The sequence below is a fragment of the Ipomoea nil genome, unplaced genomic scaffold (assembly GCF_001879475.1).
Source record: "Ipomoea nil cultivar Tokyo-kokei standard unplaced genomic scaffold, Asagao_1.1 scaffold1509, whole genome shotgun sequence".
Taxonomy (NCBI): domain Eukaryota; kingdom Viridiplantae; phylum Streptophyta; class Magnoliopsida; order Solanales; family Convolvulaceae; genus Ipomoea; species Ipomoea nil.
The window spans coordinates 1290878-1303979 of record NW_017617937.1 but is presented as its reverse complement, the minus strand read 5'-3'; the positions used below and the strand labels follow the sequence as shown (position 1 = coordinate 1303979).

Sequence of the window (13102 nt, the reverse complement as noted above, 5' to 3'; positions counted from 1 at the left end):
TTTTGAAGGGACACTCTCTTTCTCGCTCTCACGCACAACATGTGTTATATACCATCTCCAACCCAACGCTATCTCACCAAATCGCCAAAAAATTTGGCGTAAAACGGCAAAAAATAAGCTCCAATGGGACGACAAAACACCAAATAATTTGGTGTTGATGAACAGTGCCGCGCCATATATGACGCGGTACAGTTCATCATCGCCATTTCTTGGGGTAATTCTTTTTACCTATTTTGCCCTTTATCTTCTTTTATAATTCCTTTTGTATCCTTTTTTTTTTATATATATTTGCATCCTTTGTTAAATATTTAAATATTTAAATAAACTGTATATTATTTTTAAAAGATTATATCATTTGAAAGATTTCATCAACACGATTAAAACAAGATCGCGACTAATATTGAATATAATTTAATTAAAAATAAAATTACATTAAACATAATTAAAATTTAATTTATTAAATTATATTAAATTACAACTATAGGTTATATTAAAATAATAAAAGTATAAATATAAACTTTTAATTTATGAGAATATAAATTATTTTAGTGTAGGAATAAAATTTGGTATAAATGGGTTGGAGATGACAAAATTTTGGTGTAAGAATATGTTGAGAATATTCATTTTGCTGTAAAATTTGGTGTTTTGGGTTGGAGATGGTTTAAGTGATGAAATTTCAGAGGGAAAGCAAAAGGCTCCTTAATCTCTTTCTTCGCCATTATAGTTAAACTTGTACTTATATTTTTAACTCATTATGAGTTCTATTGCACTTCCCATAAATAAGAAACCTAGAAATGATGGAGGGTCCATATCGTCCATTTCATTAAATGGTTGTACACTTCAGCCAATACATAATACTTAATATTAAAGTAATCATGCTCTTACGTTACATTAATGTGTTCCGTCATAACGTAATCTCAACTCATTATTTAGAAATCTTCGTTACTCATTTATTATTGACAACGATATCACACCCTTACCAAGAGATTATTATATTAAGTGATGAAATTTCAGAGGGAAAGCAAAAGGCTCCTTAAGTCTCTTTATTCGCCATTATCGTTAAACTTGTACCTATACTTTTAACTCCATATTATGAGTTATATTGCACTTACCGTAAACAAGAAACCTAGAAGTGATGGAGATGTTTATATCGTCCATTTCATTAAATGGTTGTACACCTCGGCCAACACATAATACTTAATACTAAAGTAATCATGCTCTTACGTTACATTAATGTGTTCTGTCATAACATAATCTAAACTCACTATTTAAAAATCTTCGTTAGTCATTTATTATTGACAACGATAATATGCACTTATCAAAATCTAAAAAAAATTATAATAAAGAACGTTAAAACAACATTTATTTATCTTAATAAGTACTACTCCGTACTACGATACCACTTCAAATTTTTTTAACTAAAATTATTACAAAATAAAATAGTTCTATATATATATATATATATATATATATATATTTTTTTTTTCCTGAATAATACACTATATATAACAATCAATTGAATTTTGATAATCTAGTAGAGAATTTGGAAACTGATTTTTAAAAATATAACTCAGAAAAAAAGAAAAAAAAAAAAAGAAACTAATTGACCACGTCAGCCCACAATGAAAAATAAAAGGGCACACAAAAAGTCGTCCGCTTGGAGGGTAGTACAGTAATTTTGAGCAGTGAAGGGGCATTTTGTCTTCTTCTTTCCAGTTTTATTTTTTTCTTTTCAGAGGCCATTCATTCATTCATTCATTCATCGCTGTTATCAGGTGTGCTTTTGCTCCAAGCATTTTCCTGGACGAAATCGATTCCAACAAAAATCCCTAAAACTGAAACACAACAAGGAAAGGAATCTTCTAGATTTGCGGATGGTTTCTTCGCTTTCTCAGCCATGGAGTTCTTCTTCTTCTTATTCTTCCTCTTCCTGAAAATGATCAAACCTCAGCCGCAGCGTTCTTCTTGGTAACTTCACCACTCTCTCTTCTGCTGTTTCCTCGTCAACTCTTCTCGTTTTTCTTTACTTCCCGTGGTCCGGGCACCGCCCGTTTTGCTCTCCGATCATCGGGTTTCGCACTGCTTTTTGTTTCAACCCAAAAAAGTTTTGCTTTTTAGCAGTTTGTGATTTTTATTTTTTTTTTTAATTTTTTTTTTTTTGGGGGAGCGTTTTGAAAATTGATGATCACTTAGAGTGAAACTTTGCTTGATTAAAATTTTACATACCATTTAAAGGTTCCAGTATTTATGATGTCATTAACTGTTCCATCTGATTTTTTTAAGCAGTTTCATTTGGATAGTTGTTTGAGCTTTAAATGTTTTATTTATGGAAGTGATTTGGAGGGTTATTACTGTGAACAAGAACTACTGTTTATCATGGTGTTATCGAGCGCTTCCATATATATGGGAATTTCCGACCTTTATTATTATTTTTTTGCTGTTGATTTTTTGAACAGTTTTACTGTATTTCTACCTAATTCAGTTCTGGGCTTCTGGGGTGCTGGAATTAACCATTTTTCAACTGTTTTTTTTTAATTTTTTTTTTTTAAATTTAGGTATTGATTTGTGTTGTAATGTTTTCAGGGCTGTGTTTCACCTTGTCATTCTGTTATCTGCCCTTCTTACTGTGGCTAAATGTGAACCTTGTCAAGAAACTGGAAATGAGGTTAACTGTGATGCTTATAGATCCTACAGAGGGGTGGATACAAATTTTCCTGGTGTTTTGGGTGGAGATATAGGCTCAGAATTGACACAAGTTTCTGCACCTCAGTTAAGTCTTGACATTGCATGCCCAAATGCAAACTTGTTTTGCTTCCCTTCAACATTGCCTGAGTTTTTACCTAAAAAAGAAGGTTCTGAATTGACTGTGGATGGATTGTCGTTGGTTAAATCAGACAAAGCACCTATGCAGTCGGATGGAGATAGTAGTGCTAATATTACCAGAATGTCGGATTTTGGTATTTTTAGGTTACTAGGTGGGAGAAGTATTTCGTGCTCATTGAACTACCATGAAGGCCGTAATCCATTGCTATGTTACCGACCTGGAACTAGTGGAAAAGCGAGTCTTTCTTCTTGTTTACATGATAGTTCCAAGAATTTGAAAACAAAACAAGTGGATGACAGTATCAGATTGAAGTTCTCGGGTGGTTCTTTACCTAACGTAGAAGTTAGCCCTCCTATGCTCGAGTGGGGAGAGAGTTTTTTGTATTTTCCTTCGTTAGCCTTTGTGACGGTGATGAATACACACAAACACAGCAGTTTGCATGTGTATGAGCCTTATAGTACGAACTCTCAGTTCTACCCTTGCAATTCTAGTGAGATATTGTTAGCTCCCGGTGAGGCTGCTTCGGTTTGTTTTGTGTTTTTGCCTACATCCTTAGGCCTCTCCTCAGCTCAGCTAGTTTTGCAGACAAATTTCGGGGGTTTCTTGGTTCGTGCTAAAGGGTTTGCTGTTGAATCGCCATATGGAATTCAATCCGTTACTCTTGATGTTTCGTCTAGTGGTAGGTGGAGTAAGAATATATCGCTGTTTAACCCCTTCGATGAAGCCCTCCATGTGGAGGAGGTAATTTCTTGGACGTCTGTTTCGATGGGAAACGCTTCCAACTTGACGAAAACAGTTTGTAGTATTAACAACGCAGAAGATTCTAGTGACGTTAGTTTGCTCAATGCTAAGCGGTGGCTGGAAATTACAAATGGCGGAGTTGGTTCTCCGCTAGTTGCTATGAGGCCTCACGGGAATTGGGTTGTTGGTCCGCAGAAAAGCGAGACGATCATGGAGCTCGATTTTTCGTGGGACTCGGAAGCGAAGATTTTTGGTGGTTTGTGTGTGCAGTTGCTGAGGTCTTCACAGAACAATATTGATACGGTTATTATACCTCTAGAAGCAGAGCTGACCAAGAAACCGGGCCATGATGACCACCAAAACGTTATTTCATTGTCTCTCGATACTGTCATGCCTTGTAGTTATAGTGGAACCGTCTTCCTTGCCCCCCTCATTGTGCACAACGATTCTCCTCATGTGTTGAGTATCGTCAAAATCGGTAGAGAAGGAGATAACTCGAAACAGTTTCAGATTAAATACATGAAGGGGTTAATAATTTTTCCCCATACTGCTACACAAGTAGCCTTGGTTAGCTACCGCCTTCCAGATGCTTTAGCGTTCGATTCTCCCGAGATAGACATGAGTTGCAAGATCGTTGTATCCACAAATGGCTCTAGAAATTCTCGGGTTGAGATTCCTTGCAAGAATATAGTCAGTGTTTGTACAAGAGAGAAATTGGTATATTCTTCTCGACGTGGAGAATCTGTGAATATTAGAGCAAGTTCTTTGGACAACAACGATTCACAGGTAGGCATGTTCTGATCCTCGTTCTTTAATTTATACCCCTTTTATTTACCCTTCAAGTTTCGAATATGTCCTGCATGTATTATGATACGAATATTGTTCATGATGATTGAGTTCTTTGTATTATGTATAATCTGAAGGCATCGGTTGCAGCAGAAGCTGATGAAGCAATACTGATGAACTGGAAATCTCAAGCGACTGTGAGTGACATGTCTGTGCTTGATGAACATGAGGTTGTCTTCCCGGTGATTGAAGTTGGGCATTTCTGTTCGGAGTGGATCAGTGTTAAAAACCCGAGCCCGGAACCAGTTCTGATGCAGCTAATCTTGAATTCTGCAGAAATTGTTGACGAATGCAGGACACCAGAAAGGCACATGCGGGCTTCTTCGTCCAATACTTTTTTGCATAATATTTCTCTGGCTCCAACAAGATATGGTTTCTCGATAGCAGAAAATGCTGTGACTGAGGTTCTGGTCCACCCGTTTGACAGAGCATCTTTAGGTCCGGTTTGGTTTCATCCCGGATCTCAATGTAGATGGCAAAGTTCAGCCCTAATACGAAACAACCTTTCTGGTGTGGAGTGGGTTTCTCTCGGTGGATTTGGGGGGTCTTTGCTTATGGTTTTGGTCGAAAAGTCTGAGCCCATTCGTAGTCTAGATTTCAAGATGAACTTGCCACCTGCCCTTAATTCATCTTTTCTCGGTACAAACGAGATGGATGGCAAACATCTTGGCTGCTCTCAACTGTTGTCGAAAGAGGTTTATGCAAAGAACATCGGTGATCTGCCCCTGAAGGTCAAAAGAATTGAAATTTCGGGCACCCATTGCCGGTTGGATGGATTTGTTGTAAATTCTTGCGAAGGCTTTTCTCTTGCACCCGGGGAGTCCAGAAAGATCGTGGTATCTTATCAGACCGATTTTTCTGTAGCTACAATACACCGAGATCTCGAACTGGCTTTGACTACTGGCATTCTCGTGATACCCATGAAAGCTACTCTTCCCATGTACATGCTTAGCATCTGCAAGAAATCATTTCTGGCGCGATTAAGAAAGTCTTTCCTCACAATGGTTCTAGTTGCTTTTGTGTTGTTCATCGTCTCGACCCAACTGAGGAAGTCTCTCGTTAGCTTTACTGTCGATGAATCCCGAGATTATATTCCCAAGAGCGGGAAAAGCTGCACTGGCAATGTTTATTACCATACGAGAAAACCGTTAGTGCTTCATAATCAGATTCAAAGTGGAAAGCTCTCTAGAATCATTGGTTTAGTCAGACCATACAAGGAAGAAGGGGCATTGGTTTTTGAACATTCATATGCTGACAGTAAAGCTGCAACGACTCCTGTAGTACACGAGAACGACACTACTTTGCCCGATACCCAAAAGAAGCGATCAAATTCTCTTGCAATTGGGAGCTCTGATACACAAGAAACATCGCGAATTGGGGGGGATCTCAGGGTCAAGGTTGGAAACGAGAAAGGGAGGAGAAGGAGAAAGCACAAGAAGTCGACTGGAGTGAGTGGACTTTTCGATGTTTCGAGTAGTCACAGTGGCAATTCTACACCATCATCACCCCTTTCACCCGTCTCTACCTCTACACACAAACGACTGTGGCCTCAGTCTCCAGATTCGGATCAGTCTGTTCGGGTTACTAGTCCATTCGCTCACGTTTCCAAATGTGAAAACAGTGTACAATCCGAACCAATATGCAATCAAAAACTCCTCGAGGCAACCGAGAAGCCCTCCCTTGCTACTACTCTAGAGAAGCCCGCTGCAACTAAGAAATTGGCTAATGCGCCTGTTATGCTGCCTTCTGCAACCCATTCTGCACCGGTCTCATATGTTACATGTCCATCTGTCATCTCTGCTTCATCTTCTCCACCTTGTGCAAATGCACGTGCTCCAGGGTCAAAACTTCACGCCAGAAAAGCCATGAAAAGCGAGGAAACAAGGTCGGATGAAAGGTTTACGTACGATATATGGGGAGACCACCTGTTTGGGCTTCCTCTGACTGGTAGCTCAAAGAATGTGTTGCCAATGGCAACCCCAGGTATACAAAACAACTCTGATAGCTTTTTTGTAAGGGGGCCTCAGATCCTCATGAACAACTCCCCACAGAAAGTTGTAAGTTGTCCTGATCATGAAGGTTAATGATAAAAAAGGAAATTAAGAATAACCTAGTATTTTGACTTGATGTGCACCATTGAACCTTGATTTTAAACCTCCCTGTGACTTGCACCACAAATACATGAAAATGAGACTACTGGTAAGAGGTAACGTATCACTCTGCTCTCTAGAGCTGTCGAAACAGGTCGGCGGGGTGGGGCCCGCCATATGGCGGTGGCGGGCTAAAAAGTCCACACCGGCACGTCAAAGCCTGTCCTGCCGAAGCCTGCCATTTTGGTGGGACGGGTTAAAAAGCCCGCCAAAATACGAGCCATACAATTCAAAGCCCAAAAGGTGGAGCGGGGCAGGCTAAGCCTATTTTGACGGCTCTATTGTTCTCCCGTTCATTTAGAAATTGGGCCAGTTTTAACCAACAATTTGCAGTTATTAATCAACCAACTTTTGTGCATGGTTCAATTTCTACCCGAGAAGGTATGGAATTGGCCTTATTGTGAGTACCAGTGAACAAGGGTTTTAAGAAACTCGGAGATCGTTAAGGTACATGTCGTGATTTACCTCATCCACAAGACTATATAGGAAAGGAGCATGTCTTGATTTGAGAAAGGAGTAGGTGAGGGTTCTCGAGATTGGGGTACAATTGTTTTTGTTATATTTTGAAGAATGTCACAACTCTCTTTGGTCTGGAGCCAAATTGGAGCTGGGCTCAACCATGGCAAGAAAAGAATGTAAATTGGACTAGAAGTTTATCATACATAAATACAAACCTGGCGTCCTGCAGAGATATTTATATCTGGTCCACAGTGCACTGTAATTATGGATCCTGATTCAATACACAGAATTTGACTTTATAATATACATAATTCATGTTCACAATGTAAAGAATTTATGTTCATAATACACATAACACGATATAATAAATTCTGTGCCTTGTGAACATGAATTCTGTGTATTATATTAAGTGTTTATGTGTCCTTAATTATATAATACACAGAATTCATGTTAATAATGCATAGAATTCATGTTCATTATATTGTGTTTATGTGTATGTGTATTATGAACATAAATTTTGTACATTATGAACATGAATTATGTACATTATGCACATGAATTATGTGTATTGGATGAGGGTCCATAGTACATTGTGGACCTTGGTTCACGATATAACAATGGGAGATATAGTGACAGAAAATTGTTAAAAAAAAAATAAAAATTACCATCTATCTTATCTATAGTATCTATCTAATATGATTACGACAATATTTTTGATTGGGATAAACTTTGAATCTATGATCTTTCATTTGGAAAAGTATAAAATCACAAGTACTTGGCAGATTTCTCAAAAAAAAAAAAAAAGTACTTGGCAGATAAAAGAAAAAAGGTGGGTGGATAGTTTGCAACTTGCAACTAAATAAAACCAAAAATCATAAACGACAGGCTGAGGGGCATCGGTCCCCTGTTTTTCTGCCCTTTGTACTTCCTTCAAACTGCTGGATTTTTCTAAAAAAGTGTGTTAAATATGAGTTTTTTCCTCCAACTTGATTGTACCGCCGCCTTGATACAGAGTCGCCATTAAATACGTTCAAACCGTACAATATTCCTTCTTATCTCACTATATATACATACAAATAAAGGCAAAATTGTAATTTTTTTGAATGCTACTAGCTCTATTACATTGTAGTATCTGTTCATATACTTTCTCAACCTATTGAAACACAAAGAGCTAATAACACCTCCACTGAGGCTCGAACTCACAACCTTCCAAGTGGAAGTCCAACCCGGATACCATTGGACCACATAGTCCTGGTGGCAAAATTGTAATTTATGCATTCACAAATATGACAATTATTAATGTCATCCATGAATTATTAGTGGTGTAAATATTTTACCTCAGTTTTTAAAACGTGATATATATTGCATCTTCTCTAATAAGGAAAAGGTGAAACATTGTTGTTGGTTGAAGGAAAAAAACAAAGAAAGAAAAATGGAGGAAAAAAAATGGTCTTTTGAATAGAAAAAACGGCTAATAATTACATTTATATCACTAATAATTCAAGAAATGAGCAATATATGTCATGTTTTGAACATTACGGGTAATATTTACGTCACAAATAATTCAAAAATGACGTAATTGTGAGGGGCATAATTTACTATTTTACCTACAAATAAACTTTCTTCCTGGAGAACCCTACCCTCCCAGTTTGGGTGAAATGAGATGTTACTTTCCTAGCTAAAACATATGTATCCGACTGAGTTTGACTCAAAAAATAGAATTTTAGCACTGGGTCCCAACCGACACCCAATTATTCGAACATGCGACTGTTCCTCCAACTTTCTTGCTTTCCCTAATCTAATCTATTTATAAGACTATTAGCATAATCCGATGTACTTTGGTGTCTAATTTAAGTGTGTAATTATATATTGACTCAACTTGAGTCTGAAATGTCCATGCCATTTAAAAAATAAAAATTTAAGATGTATTCAAATTTGATCAAATTTTAACTTTGTAAGTTTGAACTCGACTAGATAGAAGTTCAAACTACTCAAACTCAATACGGTTAATAAAAATTTATTTTTTTTTAAAAAAACACATAATTATAAAAATAAGTACTTTGCAACTAAATATTTTAAAAAGATCAATATTACATCTTAACTACAATCGTGTGTTTATATACTGGGATTGTTAGGATCAAATGCCAGCACTTGTAAGCCTTACAGGAAACGCTTATCACTATACTAAAATTTTTAGCTCTCTCTCTCACAGTGATTTTTCTTACACTGTCGTTGGTAAGACTCGATCCCTGGTTATAATTTTTAAATTTCACCCAGCTGAGCTGCCCATACGGACTGGTTTTGTATATTTTATGGAGAGACGTATGATGGTGTTATTAATAAAAGAAAAGAAAAGAAAAAATTATAGACCACACTTTTTTGCCGATGAATCTCGCATGATTATCGACAAAGAATATGATATTGTGTTTTAGTTGCAGAAACAAACAATGGACATTAGTAAGATGGAGCTTTATTGACGTGGACACCAGGCCACAACAATCATTACTGGGTACAGAGCCGTCGTCCACTCCAATCTTTAATTTACTTCACATGCATTGTATCCTGCAACTAAATTTTCACAGTATATTATGAAATTTTAATTATTAAAACTCCCAAGAAAAACTTGAGAATTAGGTTTGCCTTAAAGAATAAAAACAAATATGTCATTTTCCATAATTATTAATAAACTTGGGTAGAAGGGGACACTAGCTAGTACTTAGAAGACGGTGGAAGAAAGGTAGAGTTACGCATGGTCTGAGACCTCACCACCGTTCTTCTCTGTTCTCTCCCTCAATTAAATCCGCCACGGATCGGAGACAACAAAAAATGCAGCGTAACATGGGCAGCTCCGCCGCCGCCGCCACCTCTACGAGAGGCATCGCCGCCATTGTTGGCGTGGGACCCGACCTGGGCCGCTCCATCGCCCGCAAGTTCGCCCACGAAGGCTACACCGTCGCCATCTTAGCCCGCGACTTAGGTATACAATCACGCACTCCGTTCCATTCAAATTAAAATCCCTAGCTTCAATTCAATGCCGTCTTGATTTGATTTTTGAGAATGATATTATAAGTGCAGGTAGATTGTCGAGGTTTGCCGACGAGATAGCCCGGGAAGAAAAGGCGCAGGTTTTCGCCATCGGAATCGACTGCTCGGAGTCCCGGAGCATACTGGAAGCATTCGAGGGCGTTCTGTCCCTGGGATTCGTGGAAGTTCTGGTGTATAATGTGTACCACCAGCTCTCCTGGCTCGCCACCAACTTCACCGATATTCGGATCCAAAGCTTCGAGAAATCCCTCGCCGTCTCCTCCGTCGGCGCCTTCCTCTGCGCTCAACAGGTTACGTTAATTAGTTTCACATATATAATCTATATATACTATATATAATGATAATATTAATAAACCCTTGTTGCATGGGGGAATTGCATTGGGATTCCAGGTGGTGCCGGGCATGGTGGAAAGAGGGAGAGGGACGATTCTCTTCACCGGCTGCGCCGCTTCTCTCAACGGCATTGCTGGCTTTTCCGAACTATGTAAATATATATATATATCTGGCCGGGAATGGATCGGAGAATTGATTTTTTTGAATTTTGTTCTTTCAAGAATTATGAATTTTTATTATAAATAATTGATTTAATCTCCATCCAGTTCTTATAATAAAATGTAGGCTGTGGGAAATTTGCACTGAGAGCGCTGTCGCAGTGCCTGGCGAGGGAGTTCCAGCCGCAGGGAATACACGTGGCGCATGTCGTCATCGACGGCATCGTCGGCACACCCAGGTTTGTCTGCCAGATTCTTCAGTTTCACTATTATTCCTTCATCTTTCTCAATCATCATATTGTCTGCCTGCCCTTTCTTAAAGATTCCTCTTTTTCCTACTTTTTCGAATCTCTCTAGCTAGGTATCTACTCAACAACGAATTTACGTTTAATCTAAAGTACAATATAATAATTAATATATAGCCAATTAATTAATTGGTCCATGCCCATTGCATAGATGTGGCGCACCATTGTAACGGCTCAAATTTGATTTCTGTAATATTTTAGTCCCCAGAGAGGGCTTAGTTGTTCCATGATTTATGTTTCATCTTTTGTTTGTTTCGAGAAATTTATGGATCAATTCTGATTCTTTCTTTAGGGGTGGGATGGGATCGGTGTCGTGGCAACAACAGAGTAGGGGCGAGGGCGGAGGAGGGGACGGAGGATGGATGGACCCTGAAGCGCTGGCGCAGACCTATTGGCAATTGCACATTCAAGACCGGTCTGCCTGGACCCAGGAGATGGATCTTCGTCCTTGCAACTCCAGGGTGCTATAACAAGGGATGGAGGGGGATATTAAGCACAAAAACCCAATACTATCTTAGTACTGTATCAAGGAATTGAAGATTGATGTATGTGTGTTGATTAATTGTGATGTTATGTACTCTGAGCTTGATTTTCATGATTGGACTGTAATTAATGAATGATTAAGCATGGGAATTTTGATATTATGGGGGACCAAGAGGGGACAAATGGGTACAGGGTTTGCATGGTTACAACAAGGGATTCGTGTTCTAATTCAGTACACACAAGAAGTCACATTTTGGAATCAGAATTCTGGAAACCCAATTCAATAAAGTGCATAGCCTTTCACCTCTCATGCTCCTGGAAAATCACAGCTACACAGTAGACTCACATGGAATAACCTTTCTCCCGCCACGTGTCAACTATGTTAACATGAAATTAATTAATTTTTTTAAAAAAGAATAAAACGTGAAAGAATAATATTATTACGGAGTACTATATATTGATTATATTCCTTCTTCATGTTGCAGAGAGCCGTCATTCAGTGTGCTCTCTATTTAACACTAACATGCATTCCTATTTAACCTAGATATATATAGTAATAATTAAATGAGACTATGCATTAAATAAAACGACGTCGTTTTGATGCGCGGTGCATAATCGATTATGCACCACGGTACACGATATAATTTGCCGATATATGATTACCCTAAGGTGAAAATAAACCGAGCCGGGCAGAACTTTAGAAAATTAGGTTTCAGTCTGTTACGAAAATTCATATGTACAATTTTTATTAGGTTCAAGTCTGAGCTACAATTTGTCTTGTTTGGTCTAATAAATTTTTGGGGTAGATTAGATCCACCTAGTTGTGTGGACCATAAATACAACATGCATTTTTAATATATACTAAAAGTATTCTTTACTAGGTAATATTTGTTTTATACTTTTTCAAATATTTTCAGCCCAACAAATTTGAGTCCCCACCACTAGGGTTTAAACCTATAACCACTCATATGGTAATCAGAATGCCATCATACTACATGATAGTTACAAATTTCACCTTTAATATTTTACTTTTATTCATTGATTACTATGAACTTATTTACCCACCACTAATTAAAAATAAAATTTAGTTATCAATTACATAATTTAACATCATGAGAGAAGAATTAGAGGGAAAAAATATTAGAGGTCTCTAGCAAAATTAATTAGACGTGAATACTATGTCTAAAATTATGCCGCATTGGCTCCTTTCAAAAAAAAATTAGACGTGAATATTATGTTAGTATTTAGTAAGGAAAATACTATGTACACTCCTTCTCTATGCTCATAATTTTTATTCTCATATAAAATCTTGATATAGACACTTGCATTGAGATCTGCATTCAAAAAATTTGGAGAAAAGGACTGTTGTTTGTTGATGAGAGCATGGAATGTGGACTGTATGAAGGTAGATTGATGACTTGATGTATGTGTTGATTGATTGTGATGTATATACTCTGAGCTTGATATTCATGATGGGATTGTACTTAATGAATGAATTAAGAATATTTAATTAAGGAAAAATACTTGGTGTACTTTCATTTTATATTCCCAATTTGTACTCTCTTACATGTTTTTGATGTAGACATTTTTCTGTGGACCCACATATTAAAAATAACCAATCCTAGTTTGCTACCTTAGAGAGTACAAATGAGGGAGTACAATTTGAGAGTCTATGTAGTAGAACTCTTAATTAAGTGAATTAAGCATGGGAATTATGATATTATGGGAGAGGAAGTGGGACCAAGAGGGGACAAATGG

At 37.6% G+C, this 13102-nt stretch overlaps 2 protein-coding genes across 4 annotated transcripts; both read left to right on the top strand.

Moving 5' to 3' along the window:
- The first annotated feature begins 1746 nt into the window (after window positions 1–1746).
- LOC109189202 lies at window positions 1747–6536 on the top strand. 2 transcript variants are annotated; one of them, XM_019339996.1, is made up of 4 exons: window positions 1747–1968; window positions 2584–2660; window positions 2709–4351; window positions 4489–6536. In XM_019339996.1, exons 1-4 carry the CDS (start codon window positions 1898–1900, stop codon window positions 6493–6495), a joined length of 3798 nt encoding a protein of 1265 aa, XP_019195541.1. In that variant the 5' UTR covers window positions 1747–1897; the 3' UTR covers window positions 6496–6536. The 2 variants fall into 2 exon arrangements, with proteins under 2 accessions (XP_019195541.1, XP_019195540.1); XM_019339995.1 differs by having other exon boundaries at window positions 2584–4351.
- A 3188-nt stretch (window positions 6537–9724) lies between these two features.
- LOC109188805 (carbonyl reductase family member 4) lies at window positions 9725–11652 on the top strand. Of its 2 annotated transcripts, XM_019339435.1 has the most exons (6): window positions 9725–9997; window positions 10096–10355; window positions 10456–10549; window positions 10684–10795; window positions 11154–11346; window positions 11381–11652. In XM_019339435.1, the coding sequence occupies exons 1-5, from the start codon at window positions 9847–9849 to the stop codon at window positions 11329–11331; spliced, it is 795 nt and encodes a 264-aa protein (XP_019194980.1). In that variant the 5' UTR covers window positions 9725–9846; the 3' UTR covers window positions 11332–11346; window positions 11381–11652. The 2 variants fall into 2 exon arrangements, with proteins under 2 accessions (XP_019194980.1, XP_019194979.1); XM_019339434.1 differs by having other exon boundaries at window positions 11154–11652.
- Window positions 11653–13102: the final 1450 nt, after the last annotated feature.

Excerpts from the sequence above, each read along its gene's own strand:
- LOC109189202 (XM_019339995.1), top strand. The coding sequence starts at position 1,898 with ATGGAGTTCTTCTTCTTCTTATTCTTCCTCTTCCTGAAAATGATCAAA. Across the intron at positions 1,969-2,583 it reads CAGCCGCAGCGTTCTTCTTG|GGCTGTGTTTCACCTTGTCA; the intron begins GTAACTTCACCA and ends TAATGTTTTCAG. Across the intron at positions 4,352-4,488 it reads TGGACAACAACGATTCACAG|GCATCGGTTGCAGCAGAAGC; the intron begins GTAGGCATGTTC and ends TATAATCTGAAG.
- LOC109188805 (XM_019339435.1), top strand. The coding sequence starts at position 9,847 with ATGCAGCGTAACATGGGCAGCTCCGCCGCCGCCGCCACCTCTACGAGA. Across the intron at positions 10,356-10,455 it reads CCTTCCTCTGCGCTCAACAG|GTGGTGCCGGGCATGGTGGA; the intron begins GTTACGTTAATT and ends TTGGGATTCCAG. Across the intron at positions 10,796-11,153 it reads GGCATCGTCGGCACACCCAG|GGGTGGGATGGGATCGGTGT; the intron begins GTTTGTCTGCCA and ends TTCTTTCTTTAG.